This window comes from Triturus cristatus, chromosome 12, assembly GCF_964204655.1.
Source record: "Triturus cristatus chromosome 12, aTriCri1.1, whole genome shotgun sequence".
NCBI classification, from domain to species: domain Eukaryota; kingdom Metazoa; phylum Chordata; class Amphibia; order Caudata; family Salamandridae; genus Triturus; species Triturus cristatus.
This window is the reverse complement of record NC_140595.1, coordinates 15,948,828-15,971,162: the sequence shown is the minus strand read 5'-3', so window position 1 is coordinate 15,971,162 and position 22,335 is coordinate 15,948,828. Positions and strand designations below refer to the sequence as shown.

General features: G+C 46.2%; 1 protein-coding gene across 4 annotated transcripts in view; it reads left to right on the top strand.

The window, feature by feature from the left end:
• CELF5 (CUGBP Elav-like family member 5) overlaps positions 1–22,335 on the top strand; it is a 376,224-nt gene that overhangs the window by 340,227 nt on the left and 13,662 nt on the right. For all 4 annotated transcript variants that reach the window (XM_085638935.1, XM_085638933.1, XM_085638934.1 and 1 more), the window contains 2 exons: positions 6,622–6,765; positions 7,159–7,327. In XM_085638935.1, coding sequence (XP_085495061.1) covers positions 6,622–6,765; positions 7,159–7,286 — 272 coding nt within the window. In that variant the 3' untranslated portion in view covers positions 7,287–7,327. The remainder of the gene's footprint in view (positions 1–6,621; positions 6,766–7,158; positions 7,328–22,335) is intronic.

The window sequence follows — 22,335 nt, the reverse complement described above, 5'->3', positions numbered from 1 at the left end:
GGCTGTATATAAGTAGTGGTAGTTGCGGGCAAATGCCGGTGTAATCTCAGAGAGGGTATGGGACAAATTACCATGCCCATCAATGATTTCAGGTACAATCTTGGTCACTTGGTGGTGGGAGGCCAGCCAATACAGCAGCTTTCTGTTCTGGTCCCCCCACCCATAGACTCAGGCCATTGTGGCACGCCAGAGATGTTTGCCAGCTTCCAGGGATTGGAGATGAATTTCTTCATAAAGAAGATTAAGTTGTCGGGGTATCGCTACCATGATCTGTCTCAAGGCTTCCCTCTAGTTGTAGGGCAAGCGTTTCCAGCTGAGTGATGTGAAGGGAGCGGGCACTTTCTTATATTCGGACGCGCCCCTTTGCAAACCCTCGTATAGCTGCCTTGTCGGCGGCCCAGAGGGTGCTAACAACTGCGACTGAGTCCTTATTAATGTGGAAGTATGCTTGTAGCTCAGTGCTCAGTGCCTGAACATAGGTTTTGTCCTGGGGATCCCAGGCAATAAAAAGCCACATAGGTCATCAACCATCCCTGGGGGAACCAAGATGGTGTTAGAGAGGAACGTAGCCAGATATGCCACAGAAGAGAATGTGGGCATGGGAGTTGGCACAACAATCAAGGACGGGCATGAAGACAAGGTCTATACGTGAGTGGGTGTGATGTGCAGCTGATGTGTGTGTGAATTGATGACGCATCGGGTTTCATACCCTCCAGGCATCGCAGAGGGCTAGGGCAGTGGCCCAGTCAGAGAGGTGATGGGCTCCTGAGTGCCTAGATACAGAGGGAGGTCCAGTGGCGTTGTCCTTCAGAACAGGGACCACATTGAAGTCGCCTTCGATCAATGTCAACCCTTGTGCAAGAGCCAGTAGGATCTTGGACAGATCGTAGAGAAAGGCACCGAGGGCCGCGGGCGAAGCATAAACACTTAGTAGGTTGATGGTCTGGCCCTCAAGCATTCCAGTGAGTGCAAGAAACAGGCCCTGTGGGTCTTGGACCTTGCGGGAGACCGAGAGGGGAATGGCCACTCCTTGCGACCCAGAAGTGTAACCTGTATGAAAGATCCTGTCATATCCTTTGTGTGCCAGGAAGGGGCATCGGTTACCAATTAGGCGAGTCTCTTGGAGCAGGAGGACCTCATAGGAGGTGTCTGTAGCAAACGTGAGGACTGCAGTATGCTTCACACGATTTAGGAGGCCGTTAACGTTCCAGGCCGAAATGCGAAAGGAAGCCATCGTGGGGGTAAAAAGTGGCACGTGCAATAATGATGAGGGGGAGGGAGACGGACCTTTGTATACGTGGACAGGAGTGTGCGCCTGCAAGGCATGATTGGGAACCTAACCTTAGTTCATGCTGCATGGAATATATTGTGGGTGGGTGTCGAAGCGTAAATAGAAGAAAAAAAAGAAGTTAGTACTAGCAACTGAAGTAACATTGACATTGTACTGAATCCCCATCCCCCAGCTCCCTCCCCACCCCATACTTACACTCTAGAAGCATCTGTCACCCTAAAAAGTAAAACTAGGAAGAAAAAACGTATGTATAAATGGGGAAAAAGGAGTGGTGGACACCTCCACAGTTTAGGGATAAGTGACTGCCATCAGAGTAGGTTGAACAACGTTCAGCTCAGAATGCACTTGTGTTCCGTAGACACTAAGTAGTGTAAGGGTTACAGTGCGGGACTCTGAGAGAGATCTGTATCCGCTTGGTTCTCTGTAGGTAATGAGGACGCTACATCCAGGAGGGCTGCTTGATCCAATCTCTGCTTCCCTTTACCAGAGGCCTGGGAGTGTTGCAACAAGGAAGGAGAGTGCCCTTGTGCTTGGGGAGACCGCAAGGGACATTTGGACATTCAGGGGTCTCAGCCAAGTGGTCCCTTTCTATTCCAAACCAGGAGGACAGTTGGTCCTCGGGCATCCAGGATTTAATCTACGCTTCTAGAAAGTCTGCAACTGGCTGAGGTTCAGTGCCTTCAGGGATGCCAATCTGGCACATTGTTGCACCGGGAGCAGTTCTCGGCATCTTCGGCGTGGCGGTGCAGTTCTGATGTGCGCATGAGAAGGCTGGAGACCTGGGATTCAAGAGATGTGAATTCATCCTCCACTGTGGATATCTAAGACTCAGCTTCAGTGATCCGGGCCGTGATGTTTCAGAGGTCTAGACAGAGTAATGCCACACCCATGCGCACCTCCCTAATTTTGGTCTCCACAGCCGCTTGTAAGGTTTGATTGGCCTAAAGAATGGTGGCAAGTTCCCCATCTGTTGAGGGGGCTTTGTTCCCCCCTCCCGCTGCTTCTAGGATGTCTGTTTGTGGTTCCGGTGGTGTATTGCTCCATTCGAGTCTGTGAGGACACTTGGCAGGCAGACTTATCTTTATCCATGTGCTGGCACAGGGACCTTATACAGCACCTCCTGCGATGGAGATTCAGCCCGCTTGCCACAGCTCCGTGGCTGTACCAGCAGCCGACCTCATGGTGGTGGAGAGTGTTCTCCGAGACTAGGATAGGGGGCGGAGGCAGCGATTTAGGTGATCATCAGGCACCACAATGGTCAGCATGGATGGTTCTCACAGGGTGTCCCCCAAGGCAGGGCAGGAGCGGAGCAAAGAGAAGGCGGTCTGCATCTCCCCAACCCAGCCCTTGCTTAGGGGAGGAGAAGGTATAGTGCAGTATCCCAGAGTGTAACGTTAAGCGTTATGGTGGGTAAACCAAGGTAGAACAGCGGGGAGTCCAAGCAGGCTCAGTGGGAGGGCCAGGCCAAAGAGTAGGTCTCTCGGGGTAATAAAACAAAAGCAGGCTGGTGTGGAGCTCAGCGGAGGCGGCGCAAGACCATGACCCACCACCACGTGCAAATAAATTGCAAGTAGAGCACAGGGTCTGTCAACCACTCTCAAAGAACAATGCGTTGCGAAAATAAAGTGAAGCAGAGTGGTATGTACAGATGCGGCTCGTGTCTTGTGGGCAGTGAGGCACTGCATCTCTGGGTGTGGAAGGGGGACAGTTGCACCGTCTTTGAAGGTGGATCTAAGCCTGCGCCGCTCACCACCAATGCAAGGGGGAGTAGCCTTGAGGAGCAAATAGACTAATCAGGAAGGCTCCGCAGCTCCTCACTCACCCCTGCGGCCCAGGCAGCTGTGCTCGCCTGGCATGTCGCAGGACCACGTGATCGGAGGCTCTAGAAGATCACTGGGGAAGAGAGCACCACAATCGTAGCCGGCGGGGCCCAGGCAAGCCCAAGCAGTTGGCGCACTTCCTGGGTCTCTGTCCCCTCCAAAGGCGAGCGGGGACGTGTCACAGACTCACTCAGATAGGACTGCAGGTCGCACCACCTCCCTGCCTGGGCTCCTACACCCGCAGCTGCAAGATGGCGCTTCGTAGTCTCAGGCTTTTTCTCCGGGCAGCTGGTTCAAAGGCTCTGGGGGTCCCCCCATCGTCATGTCCGAGTCCCAGGCAGTAGGGTGGCGAGGGGGGAATTGGAGCAGATCATACCCACGGAGCGCCAACTCCGACCAATTGGCCTGCACCTTATAGCCCTGCCAGCCAGCGAGGGAGGTCAGATCACCTCCACATCAGTGTCTTGGTGCAGGGTGGTCGGGGGGAAAAACAATGCCACCAACGCTCCACCTCTCTCAGGCACAGCCAACTTTGCTCACAATGAGGGCCTCCACTACGGAGCAACATCTTTCTCCCGGTCAACATGGCCCAGCAGCGCCGCAGCTCGCAGTATAGGGTACAGGGACTGCAGATCAATGGCAGGTATTAGACAAGATAAATGCCGGATTAGAGGGTTCAATGTGGAGCTGCGTTAGGGAGCGTCTGCCATGTTGGCCTCTAATACTTACTCTTTTAAAATTTTTGTTCAGAGTTTCCGGAGTAAAAAAGATTGAAAAATAAACCATGTCATTTACAAAGATTGAAAACATTGAATTTAGTTATTTTACTGTTTTATTACTGTTTTAAGCAGTAGTTTAAAAAGGTAAAAATCAATCATGTTCAAAGCCAGTAGCTCAGCACCCACATTATAGAGGCAAAACTCATTGGCTTTGCTAATGCTTGTTAGAAATGAGAGGAAGAGTTTCCTGACGCAGTGCCCAGATTCGCTCAATACGGTACAAGACTTCTCATGTACCATCTAAATTAATTGGATATAAGTGGAGACAAAATAAACAAGCTGATCGCATTCTCTTTGAGGGCGGTGGAGCAGAACTGATGGTACAACAGGAGATGCAAGGTCACTGCCACCCTAAACTATTTCCTCGCTCTGGATGATTGATGCAGTTTTTTTTCATAGGGTTTGGGCTATTTTGGGGACCAAGGATTCCTACCAAAGATTCTAATTTCCACATTAGCTGTTCCAATTGTTTGCCCATCTTTTACCAAATCATTGAGAGCAGTCTGTGTTCTTCCAAGGTTGCTAAAATGGTTCACTATTATCAAATCAGAAGAGCACAGTATTTCAGACTAACAAGATTTCTTTTTTTTTTTTACTGAGTGTTCTGTTGTCATTGGGAAGGCTGCCCCTCAGCAGATAACTAGATGTATTGGGCTGCCTATGAACTACTGAATAGTATTAGCTGCTGTCATCCTCCAACACATTTACAAGCGGAAAGCCTTGCAAAGAAGCTGTCTTAGTAATAAAGCAATGTTTTATCCCTTTGTAGTTTTGTGAATACTTTTTTTCAACTCAATAGTACCTGAAATGGAGCATTCCAGTGGCACAAATGAACATGTTACACTAAATGGAGGTCAGATTATATGCGTTCTGTATACTCATGCTTTCCTGCATGGCTTCCACAGCCACTCAATCCCATGTAAACTCTTCCCTTACTTGCTTAAAGTCCGATTTTCTAGTCTTTCTAGCTTAGCAATCTGTCAGCGTGAAGAACATTACTGACCTGTAAACGCTTTTCCAACTTTGGAATTTTCCATCAATTTACAAGTGCTCTTAAATCACCATTTCCCCTGTTCCAAAAAGCAATCCAAGAACACTTTGGCATAGAGTAACAAATCAACTGATACCTCAATGACCACCATGGCAAACACCAGCTCCTTTACTGCATGCAGTCCACATTCAAGCCCAAGTACAGTACAGAAACACTCATCACTACAGCCCTCTTTCTCCTGCACCTCTCTGCTTTTAACACAGTCTCACACCCCCTCCTCATCAGGAACCTGCACTATATTGGTGTCCAAGGACCAGCTCTCTGCTGGACCTGCTCCTTCTCAATGGATACAACTCAAGCTATCAGTCTGGCACCTTATTCCTCGGAAGCTCGCAAACTCATGCAAAGTTCCTCAAGGTTCACCTCTCTGCCCCAGCCTCTTCAACACATGCATGATCTCTCTGGCCAATGTCATCGATGCACAAGATATCAACATGCTCTCCTACGCAGACTTCACATAACTCATACTATGCCTCTTGTACAAGACCCTATACACAAGAAAGAAGTTCACTGAATACATGACCGAAGTCACTAACTGGATAAAAGCCAGCTGTCTCAAGCTCAACACCGACAAGACAGAAGTAGTGATCTTCAGCAAGACCACCTCACAATGGGACTCCATCTGGTGGCCGGCCGAATTCGGACCCACCCCAGGAATCTAGGAATAATCGACAGCAAACTAGACATAGCCACACAAGTCAACGCTGTCACTGTATCCTGGTTCCACACCCCGAATATGCTGAGGAAGATCTTCATATGTCTCCAAAGCAACACTAGAAAAACTGCCACTCATGCTCTAGTCACCAGCATGTTGGGCGGTTGGAACACCCTCCATGCTGGGATCACCAAGCAACTCACTAGAAGACTACAAACCACCCAACTCAGCATCCAGACTCATCCTCAACCTCCCACACAGAACTCATGTCACACCACCTCAGTGAACTACAGTGACTCCCGATATATAAATGTGCTCAATTCAAACTCCTTACAAACACGTTTAAGGCACTACACAACTCAGGTCCCACCAATCACACAGACACCGCCGCTCCACAAGACTTCTACTCGCCAACATCCAATCCATACACAGAACCAGGTCAGGAGGACCGGCATTCTCTTACATCGCTCTTAAAGCATGAACCGACCTCCCACCCCACTTCAGAGCCTCCTCCTCTCTTCATGAATTATGCAAGGTACCGTAGACCTGGGTTTTCAGTAACCAACCTACCACAGACAGGGCAAGGCACACACACCTGCTCAGCACCAGGATACCCTTTTGTGCTTTATAAATAAATACCCATAGGATTGGGTTGGTTAATCATAGCTGGCGTGACATCACCAAGGTACACCTCTAAGAACAATCCTTAATGCCGAGCTAGCACTTCCTTTGAAAACACCTTGAAAACGCTACAATTCTTACATGACTTGAGGAATTATTCACTCAAATAATCTAGAGTCATAGCTAAAGGCAACTAATTTCCTCCTATAGAGGTCATGTGAGCTCTTCCTCAAAGGATGGGCTAAATAATAGTTGCTTTTATTTATGTTACATTGCTGTGGTGAACATGACACCATTATGTCCTCTTGGGTATTCCTCTCTACAATGACAACAAATCACAATTTGCACACAATTTTGTCATCTTCCCTTTTCAACCTCTGCCCATCCTTTTTCTCAACCACCAGGCCCTGAGGGATGCAACCTGTTCATCTACCACCTCCCTCAAGAATTTGGGGACAACGAGTTGATGCAGATGTTCCTCCCTTTTGGGAACATTATCTCCTCTAAAGTGTTCATGGACCGAGCCACCAATCAGAGCAAGTGCTTTGGTAAGTGTGTGCATGCTTTGTGGAGCAGATTGGGTCATGCTCCGGGGGAGAAGCACAATGCCAGTTGCATTACACGTGGCCAGACTGCTTCATGCACTCTGATACAGTTATCATGAAACGCCAATTATGCCGCAAATCCAACTTACACTTCTCTAGATCCATTCTCGGCTCATGCATGCACGTTTGATCGTCTCAGTCTATGTGCACGTGTACAATACTATAGTTTGCTCTTCCACAGACATCCCACTCTTCTCTTCTTTGGTGTAAAAGAGAATACCATTCTACGTATGTTCTTTACCGCTGCAATGCTTCCACTTATTTGATATTTTCCAACTCTTGCCATTGTTGCGAATGATGACAATGTTGACCCACGTTGCCTGCTCTCCTCCACAGGCTTTGTTAGTTTTGACAACCCATCCAGTGCTCAGACTGCCATACAGGCCATGAACGGTTTCCAGATTGGGATGAAGCGATTGAAGGTGCAGCTGAAGCGACCGAAGGATGCAAGCCATCCTTACTGACAGGCTGCACATTGCCGATCAGCACAGCTATGGCGAAGCAGGTGAGTGTGCCTTCTGGAGGGCCATACACCAACTGGGAGTTCAAACAACCTGCCTATACAATACATGAGACTCAAACATGCTATGTTAGACCCACAGGGACCATGCACAGCCACCCCACACAGCATTACACCCCACAGACCCAACTCGATCGTGGGCCAACACGCCAGGGAAGTCCTTGTCCAAATTAGTAGCCCATCTAACCTACCTGGATAACGGGCCCATGCTAATTAACCCCCCACCACAACATGACGCTCAGACAATCTACACAGTGACAAGTTCAAACGTCAATACTGGGGACTTCAGCTTGTCTACTCAACCACAAACTATTCTCACAACCTGCCCCACCATCCATAGACAACAATCATCCCTCACCAACTGCCACACCCATTCAGTGTACTCGACAACATATTCTGACGCCATTGACTACCAGATGGGAGGGGTTCTAAGGAAGCTTGAAGCTGGCATGTTAAAGCACCCCCCCCATTCTAGGTCTCGCTCTTGTATAAAATAGGGGCCGAGATAGAGATAGAGAGTTGGAGACATATGAAGCATAAGCAAAAGAGCAGGGGTGTGTGGAGGATTTCTGCAATGAAAACGGTCCTCTGGTGGTTACTGAGAAAGCAAAGCTTGGGCAGGCGAGTAAGTATAATTAAGCTACTATTTAATCTACATCTTGGGGATTTCAACATTCGTAAACATAGAATAATTCGAATATATATAACACATCAAATAAAATATTATACATAACTAATTTCTCTACCCAAAGTAAAGATTGCCTTTTGAGGGTCCTGTTTGTTCAATCAATCAGCTCAGATTTAAAGAGTACGGCTATCACCCGTGAGGTATCCAGGCGCTACGTTCTCGTTGGACTCAGTTGAAGGGTAAGGTTGTTCCAGGACTTGGCGGTGAGGTAGGAGAAGGAATGTTCTCCACTGTGGCTTCGGCATGTGCAGGGAGCGTGGACAAGGGAGGCGGAGTGCAGGTTTCTGGAGGGTTGGTGGAACTTCAGGCGGAGGTTGATGTGTGCTGGTCATGGAGGGCCTTGTAGGCCAGTCAGTATTTTGAATAGGCATCTTTTCTGGACGGGGAGTCAGTGGAGGTTCCTGAGGTTGGGTGTGATGTGGGTCCATTTGGGGAGGTCGAGGATGAGTCTAGCGGCAGAGTTCTGTATTGTCTGGAGTCTCTTCAGGAGATGGGTGGGGATTCCAGCGTAGAGCACGTTGCCGTAGTCCAGCCGGCTGGTGCGTAGGATTTGGGTGATGGCTTTTCTGGTGCTGACGGGGAGCCTCTGAAGACCTTCCTGAGCATCTGGCTGGTGTGGAAGCAGGTGGATAAGACTGCATTGATCTGAAGTTTCATGGTGAGTGTGGCATCCAGGATGACGCTAAGGTTGTGGGCATAGTCTGTTAGTGTGGGTCCGAGTTCAGAGAGCCACCAGATGTCGTTCCTCAGGGAGGTGTTCCCAAGGATCAGCATTTCCGTCTTGTCCGTACTGAGCTTTAGGAAATGTCGTCTTCATCCAGTCCCATGACTCTTCATACAGTTGTGGAAGTTGGTTCTAGTGGCAGAGGGGTCTTCTGATAGCGAGAGAATGAGCTGGGTGTCAACTGCGTAGGATAGGATGTTGAGGCCATGGGTTCTGACTATGTTGGCCAAGGGCATCATGTAGGTGTTGAACAGGGTGGGGCAGAGGAATTAACCTTAAGGGATGACATAGATGATGCCCTTGGGTTCAGAATTGAAGGGTGAAAGGCGGATTCTCTTTGTATGTCCTGTGAGGAAGGATGTAATCCATTTGAGGGCATCTTCCTGAATCCCGATGTTAACGAGTCTTTTGATGATGGTGTGGTGGGATACGGTATTGAATTCGGCTGAGAGGTCGAGGAGGATCAGGACTACTGTTTCACCCCAGCCGAGGAAGGTTGGCATGGAAACAGGATTGAGAGGTGTCCAGCAGATAGTTTCTCTCCAGATGTTCGGTGATCTGAATCAATACAGGGTCACAGAATTTCGCGGATGACTACTTTGTGCATAGACTTTACATTACGCAATTGTTCATATGGTCGATAGTATAGATCTTTTAGTCATTTTTAGGTCTTGCCTAGCGATGCAGCGCTTTCGCTGCTCGCTATGCGAGATCTATTGTCGTCGACTTGAGTTTGGAAGTGGGACAGGAGATGTGCACTTTCCCCCGGACAGCCGATGTGCACGCTCACGGCGTCTGTTTGAGCTTCGGCCCAGACAGCCGATGTGCACGCATACGGTTTGCAGCGTTAGCACAACGCACTCTTCCGCTTCGTTCCCACACGCGGACGCTTTCGCTTTCCCTCTTGCTCTCTCCCTCCCTGTCTCCATTGAGATGTGCATGCGTGGACAGCATATGTGCACGTGTACGCCTTCCCTCTTCCTCGCTCCCTCCCTACCTCCATCAGGCCCCTTCTGTTGTGGATCTGCCCATTTCCTACGGTGCCCCTTCGTTTCTCTTTTCTTTCCTTTTTATATATTCCTGCACCCTACGGGCCGCAAAAACAGCCTGATGCTGATGTGCTCCTGGATTATGAGAGCCAGGCCAAGAGGCTCAAGACTGATAAACACTGCAAGCAGGCGGCCTATGTTACTCACGAGGACGACGATCGGCGAAACCACCGGGTTAGTGGTCTGGGGGTAACTGTGCCATGCACCTCCAATAAACGCTCTGGCCGAAGGTTGACTGAACACAGGGTCGCTGCTGTCGATAGCGTGAAGGTACTAATAAGGGGAGAGGAGTAATGGAGGACTTGAGCACAGGGACACCTAGGCCGGTTATATGCATTGTACTGGCAAGCAGAAAGTAAATGTAGGGGTTCCGCTTCCGTGGGGAGGGAGAGTATATTTCACCCGATATTAGGGTCAGACACCTGAGATGTTTGTTTATATTTGAAGATTATCTTCTGCCCCATTCTACCAAGATCACGGCTTTTGCTGAGAAATCCGGGTCATACAAATGTGATTTCTGGGCGCTTTATGTGAAATGTGTTAAGTTTTGTATTCAAGGACTCACCTGTAGGATTTTTTTTCTTTAACCAGTTTACTCTTTGGTAAAAACAATTTCAATTGCTGCCCTTTTACGTGTCCGCTGTGGAGGGGGAAAAAGCATTCTGTGGTAAGTGATGGGCCCTCGAAAATCGTTCGTTCGTTCTCCTTTTTTGTTTGAGGAAGCTTTGCCCTGGAGATCCCTAGTTGGCATTCTAAGTTGGTAGGCAACAAATGGTGCACGTGGGTAAAATCAATTTTTTCATTAAGCACAGCAAAATTCTTTCAGCGCTTGATATTATGCATACTTTTTGAGCGACTGTTGTCTTGACCCGTTTTGACCGAGTGGAAGCAAATGTGCTGAACTTTTTCTTATTTGACTGTATCTGGACACATACTACTGACGGTATCTTAATGCAACACATTTCCTTCTGGAATCTGTCCACTTATCCGTCTTTAGGAATGAGTTACAGAATCCATCTTATGAACACAGACCATTTTCTATGTCACTGCGACCGACACAAATATATTCATATATGCTTTACAATCGAGATACATCCTACTCCTTCATGCGTCAGTTGCATTGTTGTCAACTTTCTTCGTTGAGCTTCTTGCGTATATTTCCTTTACTTGTTATGTGTTTTGGAACAAGTTCTAGACAGATGATTTTTGAGAGGAAAGGCATACGCTTTCTGACCATGTGGATTTTCTTTTCCAAGGTCTTTCTACCATCTGGCAATCTCCATTTGCAAAGGAGTTGGCAGATTTACGTTGTGTATAAAAGTTCGCCCTGATCATGCCAATTCTAAGGCATGCTGCTAATGTATCTTGATATATCCATACCAGCTTCTTGGTTAACCCCCCTCTCCCCACCCCCATTTCAAAAGTTTGTTCGTAATGGTATGTTCTGGGGGCTTCTTGGAACATACTTAAGATACTTATGACATTTGTGCAATTTTTGGCATATTGTAAAAATGGACCTAACCTAACCTGAAATAATGTTTAAGCTTACATAAATAGATTCCCTACTATGTGGCACTCTACCTACCGCCTGTAATGTCAAGTAGGTGATATATTTCCGCATTGTTTGGCATGGATGAATGGCCGAGAACGGAACTTTGCAAAATGATCTCTTTAACACACTAATACCTGCCTGTACCACCTCCCACAATCTGCCAGGCAAATATGGAAGGCCACTTAGCACTCCCAGCCCCGAGGTACATGTCTGCCTTTCTGTGTAGTTTATACATGTTACAGCCAACAGGGACTTCCTTCATCGACCTAACTGAACTGTGTGCTGCAGCTTAGCTGTTGCATAATATAACAAGCATTTGCAATGCAACAGGTCTCGCATTTACGCGAGTTTGAGCTATCGGCATTGTAAATGACAATGCCTTTTATTTATGTTTTGGTTTTTGAAGCATAAATAAAACGCATTGTCATTTACAATACCAATAGCTCAAAACTCACATAAATGGGAGACCTATTGCATTGCAAATGCTTGTTTACTTCAGTTTCAAACACATGTAGTAATAATGATACAGGTGTATATGTAATTGATGTGAGATCAAGACTGGATAAGCCAGATAGATTGGCTTTGCCAATGTTGTTTTAAAATTAAAAAAACAAATTCGAAAGAAAAATAATCCCAAAAAAGATCAGTATGGAACAGTGCTAATAGCAGTTCTCGTCCAGGAGATCCTCATCAATAGTCATAAGCACAGAATAGTCTCACCCACCTGTAGGAACCCTTGAAGCACATATAGATATATACACATCAATCTAAAAATTATTTAGACTCACAATTGCAGCCTATAAACAAGCTAAGGAGTCAACATTTTATTTTCCATTTAAAAAGAAAAACATTTACTTTCATTTAAGTCACCATAGACTCTGAGTAAAGGTGAATATATCAAACCTTTCACAAGCTTTCTTTTAATGTGAGGGAATGGGGTGTATTATATGGTGTGGTTGGGCAACCTCACTGTGTAATACACTTACCAACCCCTTTAGGACCCTTTGGTTTCATTTGTCAAACCCTTAGCTCAACCCTGGGTAGCTGTAGCACTGAGCAGCAAGGCTTATACAGAGGAATACGTGTTAAGCATTTAAACAGCACCAAAACAATTGAAGAAGAAATTGACACAACACTCAAGAAATCCAACACCAATTTATAAAAATAGACTGTATTTTTATAAGAATGTAGACACTAGAACGGAAAAGATCCAGAGGGTTCTGGAGATATAGATTTTACATGCAATAAAAAAATCAAAGCAATTTCACTCAATCACGAACAACCCGTGGTAAAGTCAACAAATTGGACACTTAGAAACTTTTTGAAAGAAAACTTAATGTGGTTGGTTAGAAGTACTTGGGGCGGCCAACGCCAACATGGAGCTAGTCACGGGGACCAGCAATATCATCAAGAACAGTTACCTTCACAGAAGAAGCAGTCCTTCAGCAGTTCCTGGCACTTTACCTACGCTGCAGAACATTCCAATGGAGTGGTCGTGATGCATTGGATGAAGGATGCTTAAGATACACAAAGAATGCTGTGTATGCGACGTGGTCAACAGGAGTCTTCCTGCAGGGATTCTTGGTCCTCAAAGATAATGAGGGGTTCCTGTTTGTAGGGTCAATGTCCCACAAAGTCCTCTGCAGTCTGGCTGAAGTCCAGTCACCACTGGACTACCAGACTCCCGATGTCACTGTCACAGGCTAATCCTTCCTGGGTCAATAACTTTCCTTCTGAGGGTTCCAGCAACTCTTTTAACAGCACTCCCAGACTCAGCGGACTAGGGTCCACTCTTTGTTTCAGGCCTTGGTCCTCGTGCTGCATAGCGGCAGTGGTAGCAGCTTGAAGACTTTGGGCTACCAACTTACCCCAGAAGACTTCTTCTGCTGTGCTGTCAACAGGAGGCCGGTTGGCTGGCCCTTGGAGTTCTTTTGGCTTGACTAGGCTCTTGAAAAGGCTTCTCCTGGAGAAGCACACAGCAGGCACTGTTCCTCCCTTTGCTAGCCAGCAGGTGCAGTCCTCGTCGGTGCAGTCTCTCTCTGCTGGTCCCTCTGTTCAGCGGGGAAGTCCTTCGTCTGAGTGGGTCGGGATCGGAGTTCTGGGTGCTCTATTTATCTGCAGAAAATGCCCTCAGGGTACCAGGCAGTTGGTGGCTAATGAGCTACCAGATTCCCTCCCTTCTGATGACCACTTCCTGGGAAGTGTGGCATTTGGTTATCCCAGGATGCACCATTCTGCCCACTCCCAAGATGGCGAGTCCCTTCTCTCGACACTCAGAGCTCCCTGGCCCACCCCAGGGTGTGGCTACCTCAGGGCTACAGGCCCCAGGAAAAAAACTGTTTGACAACTGGTTTCTCCTTTTCTGTCCCCAATGCCAGTAAGTCTGCCTAAACAATAGAGCAGCCACTCTCTCAAGTGTTATCCATTTGCCCTTTAAAGGTGGCTTCTCCTTTACAGCTCTACTTTTGAGCTAACACCCATGTGGCCTCCTGCAGGAGGGAGGTAACACCACTCTCCTATGCAGGCCCCTATTGTGTCCTTTCCAGTGAGTCGTTAGCTTTCTGCCTTCATGGGGAGATGTGCTATCTGCAGGCAAGCCTCATGTACATCAGTAGCCGGGCACTGGAAACCTTGGGCAACCAAAGGGACAACTTCTAAAGTTGCACTTGCCTCCCAGTTATATTACAATCAATTTAAGCAGTAAATCAAATTTAATGCACTGATTGTTTTGATACCAAACAGTACTAGCCTTAGTAGTCCCAGTCAGAAGTTAGAAAGGCTGGGATGCCTGCCTGTAACTCTGTACTTGCCAATGGGCTGCTAGCCTTTGCACAGTAAAAACGATAATTTAGGGTTTTTACTGCTGGAACATGTAAAAGTACATGTTCCACTTTTTAACACACAGCACCCTGCCTTATGACTCATTAGGCCTGCCTTAGGGGTGACTTACATATATTAACAAGCATTTGCCATGCAATAGGTCTCGCATTACGTGAATTTGAGCTATTGGCATTGTAAATCTCAATGCATTTTAATTTTGTGTTTAAAACATACATTAAAAAGATTGTCATTTACAGTGCCAATAGCTTAAACTCGCGTAAATGCGAGACCCATTGCACCTGTACCAATACTTTAAGGTCTTTCCTCTCCCTGTACTGTGTAAATCAGCCACCGCTGGAATAATGGTGTCATTTACGTCATCAGAATTTGTATACTAGTGCCTTGGACCATTAGTGCAGCATTGGAGCACTTCCTTCTTTATGGTGCTTTTGTCATGAGTGTCTGGGATGTTTGTCTATTGGTTATGTATGTGTTTTTGGATTTCGATGGTTAGGAGAGATTTGTTAGAGTTCTCGTGGTAATGGTAGGGTGGCTCAGTGAGTTGAATGTTTGAAGCTGACAAATGCAGTGCTCTAGAAGTCAGGAGTTTGAATCCTGGACCAGCACACTCAGTTTTCCATCCTCCCAAAGTTGGTAAACTGAAGATCCATAAAATGGGCCGTGGTAAAATAACATCTGTTCCCTACAGATGTGGCATAAAGTGCGGTATGCAGCACTAAATAACAGCGAACAGTGTGTGTTGGTTAATGTGAACTAGGCTATCCTGCGTAGGAAAAACCAAGCCCAGCATCTGTAAGAATTACAAACAATAGGTATTCTCCAGTGTTATTTTGTTTGATGATGTCTTGTTTTTGTTTTGAAACCGAATATGTCATCATTAGCAGATAGCCCTAGATGGTAAAACGATCTCCTAAAGTGCTTTGAAACCTCCGGGTCTAGCTAGAGCTATATAAAACTCTCAAACAAATAAATAAATAAATACCCTTCTAGAGTTCTTTGTAGCCTGCTGTACATAAGGAGGTGCCGAAGGACTGGGCCACTGATTCTCAGAGACATTTCTACGAGAGGGGTCGTTTCAAACTCCAACCACAAAAAACAGCTCAGGTGGAGAAAGCTAATCACCCAGGTCGGTTGTGATTGCACAGTCCCGAAGGCGCCCAGCCCACTTGGGCTCGCTCGGATCCCCTCTTTGAGAGTTTTGGACGGAGTCCGGATGGCCCCAGCGCCTCCCTGAGATGTCACTTGATGGTTTTGGAGAGCCGCGCTGAGCTGAAAAGCCCCTAGGATGCTTCGAGGCACTGACTCACGCACCTGCAATCAACCCGAGGGCCGGCGCGCGCTGCTTCCCTCGCACACCTCAGTGGCTCTAATCTCCCTGCGGTGTCTGCCTCTTCCGGCAGCTCCCACTGAAGGGCCTAGAAGACCACATCCCACAGGAAGCGCCCAAACCCTGAGTGCACAGGCCCCTGGGCCACCGGAAACTGCAGGCAGGCATGGTGCAGTGTTTCTATTTCACTGACTTCAGGCAATCTAAGAGCAGGCATGAGCCCTTCCGGTTCAAGAACCACCCTGTAGCCCGTCCCCCGGGTGAAATAAATGTGACTACTTTAAGAAAGGTCAACAGGAGAAAGACAGAAGTATTCCACTCCCCTGGGTTTCTATTAGGATAATACAGCTTCACACCGCTGCCAGCACAAAGTTCGATAACAGGGCAGAACAAGCGCTCGCCATAGCGCTGTTTATATTTGCATCGCGCTTTCACTTTCAGTGAAAGCGTGATGCAAAAATAAACACGTAGCGCCCTGTCTCCTTCTGGGAGGCCTATCAGGACTGAATCTCAGAGGCTTGTTTACATAACACGCCTCTGAAATAAGAAATTGCTTCACGACAGCTGTGAAGCAGGAGACCCAGTCCGGATGGGCCGTCCCAAAAGGACAAAGGGCGGTAACACAGAAGCCTCATTTTCAATGGGAAGCCACCGTTTACCATAAATGGTGACGCTACAGAATGAAAATGAGGGACGGAGCTTCACGCCCCCTTCAGAAATATACTCACCCACAATATGTCGCGCAGATGCGAGCAGCACTTGAGCGCTGCAACGCAGGTCTGCAAGACCCAAAAAAGGAGGTTTGGGCTTTGCGATTACTTAAAATAGAAAAGTCAAGGGAGCAGTTTTATACTGCCCTTGCGGTCTGCAGTGGCAGACTGGGAGCCATTTTTTACCTTGTCCCAACAAGTGCTGCAGTTCCTGGGAGAGACACTAATTTACATGCCCTTGGTTCCATTTACTAGGGACTTACAAGTAAGATATGCCAATTAGGGACAAGTCGATTGAACATGCACCATTTCAAGGGTCTGAGCACATGCACCAAGTCCTGTTAAGCAGGGCCCAGGGCATTAGAGTCATTACACCAGTACCTAGTAGTCACAATGGGGGCAAAAAGTTGGGGTATACCTGTAAAAAGTCTCTTTCCTTACAATCAATATTTTAAGAATATCTTAACTGACCAGTCAGAATGAACTGCCTCGGGAGCTGCAGTCAGTCATTAGAGCAGTGTGCGGTCTTCAAATGAATACACCAACTGCCCCTCCAACCATGCTTCCAATCTGTCCAATTACTTGGGTTTTTCTAACAGAGATTTCCAGACACACATTTCTCACCTTTTGAATATTTCCCAGGTGTAAGACTGGATCCGGAAATTGTTCGGCAGAACCTCTGCTCGCCAGAAGGTGGCGTCGTGCAGCTCTGCACCAATGCTGTTCCGCCCTACAAAAGTTATGCAGGTCCTATAGAGGCGCCAATCCTTCAGGCTGATGTTGCTTCTTTTCGCACTACTAGACAAGGATCTTAAGCTCTCTTTCGTTTCTGACGCGTACGTTCATATTTTCCACAAAATTTTGTCAGTGTGCAAAGGATGTCACCCCCTAAAATTACAGGTTTCAAGCCATGTAGGGACTATCAAACAAATGTCTGTAAAGGATCCACATCAGGTGTGCCTATGGTCCTTGGGGTTAAGCCACCATTCCAAGCCCTACGGTAACTGGACGTCAATGAACCCAAAGGCCATCAGGGAATGCGCAGCGAAACTTGACATTCTGCATAGTAGGATCTTTATTGATAGTCATAAACATTGAATAATTCACTCTACCCAACCTCTGACGCTGCTCTGTCGACTCCAGGAATGAGATCGAGCTAGAACCTTGTACATTGAGCTTGACTTGGAACGATCCCGTCGCAGAGCCTTCTTATGCTTGATGAAGAAAAGTTATATACCTGTAGTCCTAGTTCTGCATCGTAGGTATCTTCATTGAAGTCATGAACATTTAATAATTCCTAGCAGCCTGTGTGGCCCACAGAACACCTTCTTTGACATAAATATACATGTAGATCTATATACACATGTATATTATATATAAATATATACATTTTAGGGAAATTTAATTGAAGAATGTTAATCACGGAAAATAATTTTCCATAAAGTCTCAGTGTAGGCTGTCAGCGATCCATTTTTGTTCTGAATGCTGTAGGAGAATTGTTGACAGAAACTCTAACATAGCCTTTCAATGCTCCACGGTTTGTCATGGAAAAAATCCTGCCTGTGTACAAACAGCATTAGGAAAAAATGAAGCCAGTTAGGCTACCACTGATAGGAGCTACAAAAGAAGCTTGTACCTATAAGAGCCTCAGACGCACCCTATCCCACAATGCACTGTAGTGCCAATTTGTCTGTGAGTGTCAGTTCTTTTTTACGGCTCTTTAAGGCAGGATATCTGAACACCGGAGGTGTGTTTTTCACACCTGTAAAATATTTCTCTTAATATTCTGCACTTAAAAAAAATATTATATTCGACAAGTTGACATCCCTTTTGTCACGTAATTTCATTTTGTTTTTTTCTACTTTGGACAGGATGTTTTAGTCAGAATGCCTTCTCTTTTTGCCAAATGCCCATCATGTGGAAGAAAGAAAGCGAGCACTGATGCTGATAAAGCCTGTGTGGCACGTATTTCACCTTTACACCTCACAAAAGGATGTGACATTTGTCAAAAAATTGTCAAAGAGGACGCTTAAGGACAGAGAGGGCATCTGGCTGCTTGGTTTGATGCAAGACTTGAATGCAGAACTACAAAGAAAGAAAAGAAAGAGAATGGAAAGGTCCGCCTCTCACCATTCTGAGGAGAAGTGTCAGAAATCAGGTATAGACTCCCACAGAGGGAGAGCTAAAGACAGAAAATCTCTTTCTCAATATTGGTGCCATTTTCTTCGGCGCCATTCACTGACGTCAATAATATCAACATTGCCGTCAAGAGGTTTGGCCCAGTCTTGTTCGCCATCCAAGGAAGGGTCAACGTCAACCCGGCATCATCACAGCTCGGAGTACAAGTTGGCAGCAAGATTGTCATCTCCCCTGTTGACACCGAAGCCTATGACCGTGCCACCTTCATACTCTCGATCAGCATGAGAAAGTTGCTGATTGACATCGAGATCCCAGCAGTCTGTGCCGAAGTCGGAGCAGTCAAAGACGAAGACTCATTTGACATTAAGAAGGCAACTTTCCCCATCGAAGACGCCGGTTCCAGCAAAGAAGGCTTGCATGACATCGATCACACCTCCCTCGACATCGAGGGTACCTCAAGTCAGCTTATCTTCTTCTCTGGAATGGCCCAGATCTCCCTCTACACATTTATCTGTCTCTCAGCAGTCAAGAGGTTCCACTGGATCAATCGGAGACCACGCCTTTTCCTACAAGGCCAATAATACCTGCGGACAATCCTTCACAGATTACTTTGAATCTGTCTCCGGTGGGAAGGTTTTCAAAAGCCACATCCATGTTGTCTATTAGAAAATGGAAAGCTCCATCTCCGATTACAACTTCGCCACCAAGGACGCCTTCTCACCAAGAATCCAGCACAGTCCAGATCAAGGTCATGATCACCTTATTCCACCTCAACGCATTTGTCCTATATTCCAACTTCTCCCAAGTCTCCGGCTAGGATTTCACCCGTTGACAACTATCACTTTTCATGAGTTAGTAAGAGGAGCTATGAAGCTAAATATTACTATGGATACGCCTCAACCAACAGTATCGGTGATCTTGGAAACTGCAGCCAAGAACAACGCCAAGACCTTTCTTCCCGCTCTTTTGAACATTATAGAGGACATGCTCCATTATTACGCCACACTGAAGTCTGCTACGCCAAGGCTTCTAAAAAAGTACAGACCATCACAACAGGATACATCTTGTCTAGAGACGAATATGAAACTGGATCCAATTATTGTAGCACCGGTGAGTTCATTACATGCTTCTGCTCCGGAATCCACAGCCCAACCAAATAGGAAGAGTAAACCAATGGATGCTTTTGATAAGAAAGTCTGTGGAACAGTCATCACCAAGTTGAGGAATGCCAATGCTGCTGCCCTGTTGGGCAGATATCACCGAAAAATCTGAGGTGGAATGAAAGTCTTTGTGTGATTTACCAACCCACAGGTAACAAGACTTCCTAGAAATGGTGAATGAGGGTTCCTCAATTTCCAACTAATCGATTAGTGCATCGGTGGACTCTGAGCTCTCGGCCACATCATTGTGGAATGGCATTTCCTTGTGACGAACACCCTGGCTTAGACTGTCTTCACTAAAGCCCAATGCCCAGTTCAAGATCGATAATTTGACGTTCTCAGGTTCCTCTTTATTTGGCCAACATACTAAGGAAGAGATGTTAAGAATGAAAAATGAGGCTGAAACATTAAAGGCTGTTGTCCTTGAACAGCAAAATAAAGCCTTCAAACAACAATACAGATATAGATAGGACAGGCAGTTTTATTACGATAGGGTTCATATCCCTAGGTGGCCATAAGAGTGTTTGCAACAAAAGTGGCAATCTCAGAGCCAATATCAAAATTGCTATCAAAGAAGGAGGTCCACCCCAACTAAGCCCTCTCATCCCGAGGGCATACACTCATCACACAACAATGAGAATCAGACACCCCCTTCAGTTTTCTACTCCTGTGGGGGTAGCAGTGACATTCTTCCCTTGAAGAGTGGAAAGCCATACGCTCGGACATGTGGGTGCTAAATATCATACAAAAGGGGTTTGTGCTCCTTTACAAGAACACTCCATCATCGGTTCGTCCACTGCCAGTCACAATGCCTCATCTGGACAACCTCCAAAAAGAGATGCATGCTCTACTGCAGAAAACAGCAATAGAAAAAGTACTTTCTAGTCCAAAAGAAAAGACTTTCCAAACCGGTTTGGGCAATTCTGGATATCTGACTCCTCAACAGATATATAAAGAAGGAAAAATTCAGGATGCTATCCCTCCATCAAATATTCCCCCACATAAGAAAAAGTGATTGGCTCTGTGCAGTAGACCTACAAGATATATATTTACATATTCCAGTAGCTCATCATCACAGACCATTTCTAAGATTCCTAGTGAGAACAGATCATTATCAATAAGCTGTGCTTCCTTTCAGACACAATTCAGCTTCCCTCCCATCCCCCCAACCATCTCCAAATGCACAGCAGTGGTAGCAGCGCATCTAAGAAAGAGAGGTATTTTTCTGTATCCATACCTGGATGACAGGCTAATAGCCACAACAACCCTATTATAGAAGCTGGGTTTACAAATCAATGCCGAGAAATCAATCACCACTCCAGTTCAGTGCCTCACGTTTCTAGGGGCAATAGATACACAAAAGGCAAAAGTGTTTACCTTGGAGGAGACAGCTTCATCAATTCAGATGAAATGTGCACAGTTAATAATGCAGCAAGTCAAACCAACTGTTCATCAGATAGCATCCCTTCTGGAATCAATGGCATCCTGCATAATCATAGTCCTGAATGCATGATTTTTCCTGAGACCTCTACAGATTTGCCTAGTGTGGTCGCAGATAATGGGCTGTTGAAAAGATGAATTTGACAGAGTGCATGTCAGTCTCTCACCCAGTGGACCAAATCCCAGAAATCAGAAGGAAACACCCTCACAGACTATCATCACAAACACCCCACTGTCAGGATGGGGTGCACATAAGGACCACCTCTCGATGATTCAAGGGCGTTTGTTTCAAAAGGAGAAGTCTTATTACATAAATGTGTTAGAGCTCAAAGGCGTACATCTAGCTCTAAAGTCTTTTCTTCCCTCTCTCGCTTCCAAAGATCTGATTGTTCAAATGGACAATACCACTACAATGTACTATATCAACAAACAAGGGGGAACAGAATCAAGACAATTGTCTCTCCAAACTCAGACATGTGCCATTGGGCACTAGCAAGAGGGCAATCAATAACAGCCGTCCACATTCCGGGAATCCTAAATGTAGAAGCAGACTTCCTCAGGCACTTTCATGCCTCAAGTAGGTTCTCAATGTTGAGGTACCTAACAAAATCTTCATGGGATGAGTACTCCAACGTTTGATTTATTCTTTACATTGCAAAACAAACAATGTCCAGACTTTTGCATCCAGGATTTTTTCATTTTGATCAACCGGTCGACTATTTGTCTACACTTTTCCACCAATACCACTCATACCACTATTAATCCAGAATGACAAAAATTGAATATCAGAATCATTCTAATTGCACTGGATTGGTCGAGACAGTGGTGGTACACAGATGTCCTCCAAATATCCATAGCACGTCACAGGTGCCTTCCACTAAGGCCAAATCTCCTATCCAGGCTCAAGGGCCAATTTTTTACATCCAACGATTGACTACTGAAATCACTCAATACGGCCATCTAAATCTTCCTGAAGATTATATAGCTATTCTTAAAGAATCAAAGTGACCGTCTTCACAATCATATTATGCCCTCAAGTAAAAAGGCTTTTGTATGTCGTATCAAAACAAAGGGCATGATCTTGTTAGTCTTCAATGTCATCCTCCCGTACTTACTGCACTTGGCCTGGTTAGGTCAACAGTGCTTTTCCATTAAGGTCTACTAAGCAGCTATTACCACATACAGAAAATCTCCAACGCAACCATCTTTCTTCAAAAGTCCTGTGGTCAAAACATTTTTGAAAGGAGTTAAAGTTTTTCCTCCAATTAGGAGACGACCTTTTCTTTGAGAATTAAACTTGCCGCTATCAAAGTTGATGGGTCAACCATTTGAACCCATCCATAAATCAACATTGCAACATTGG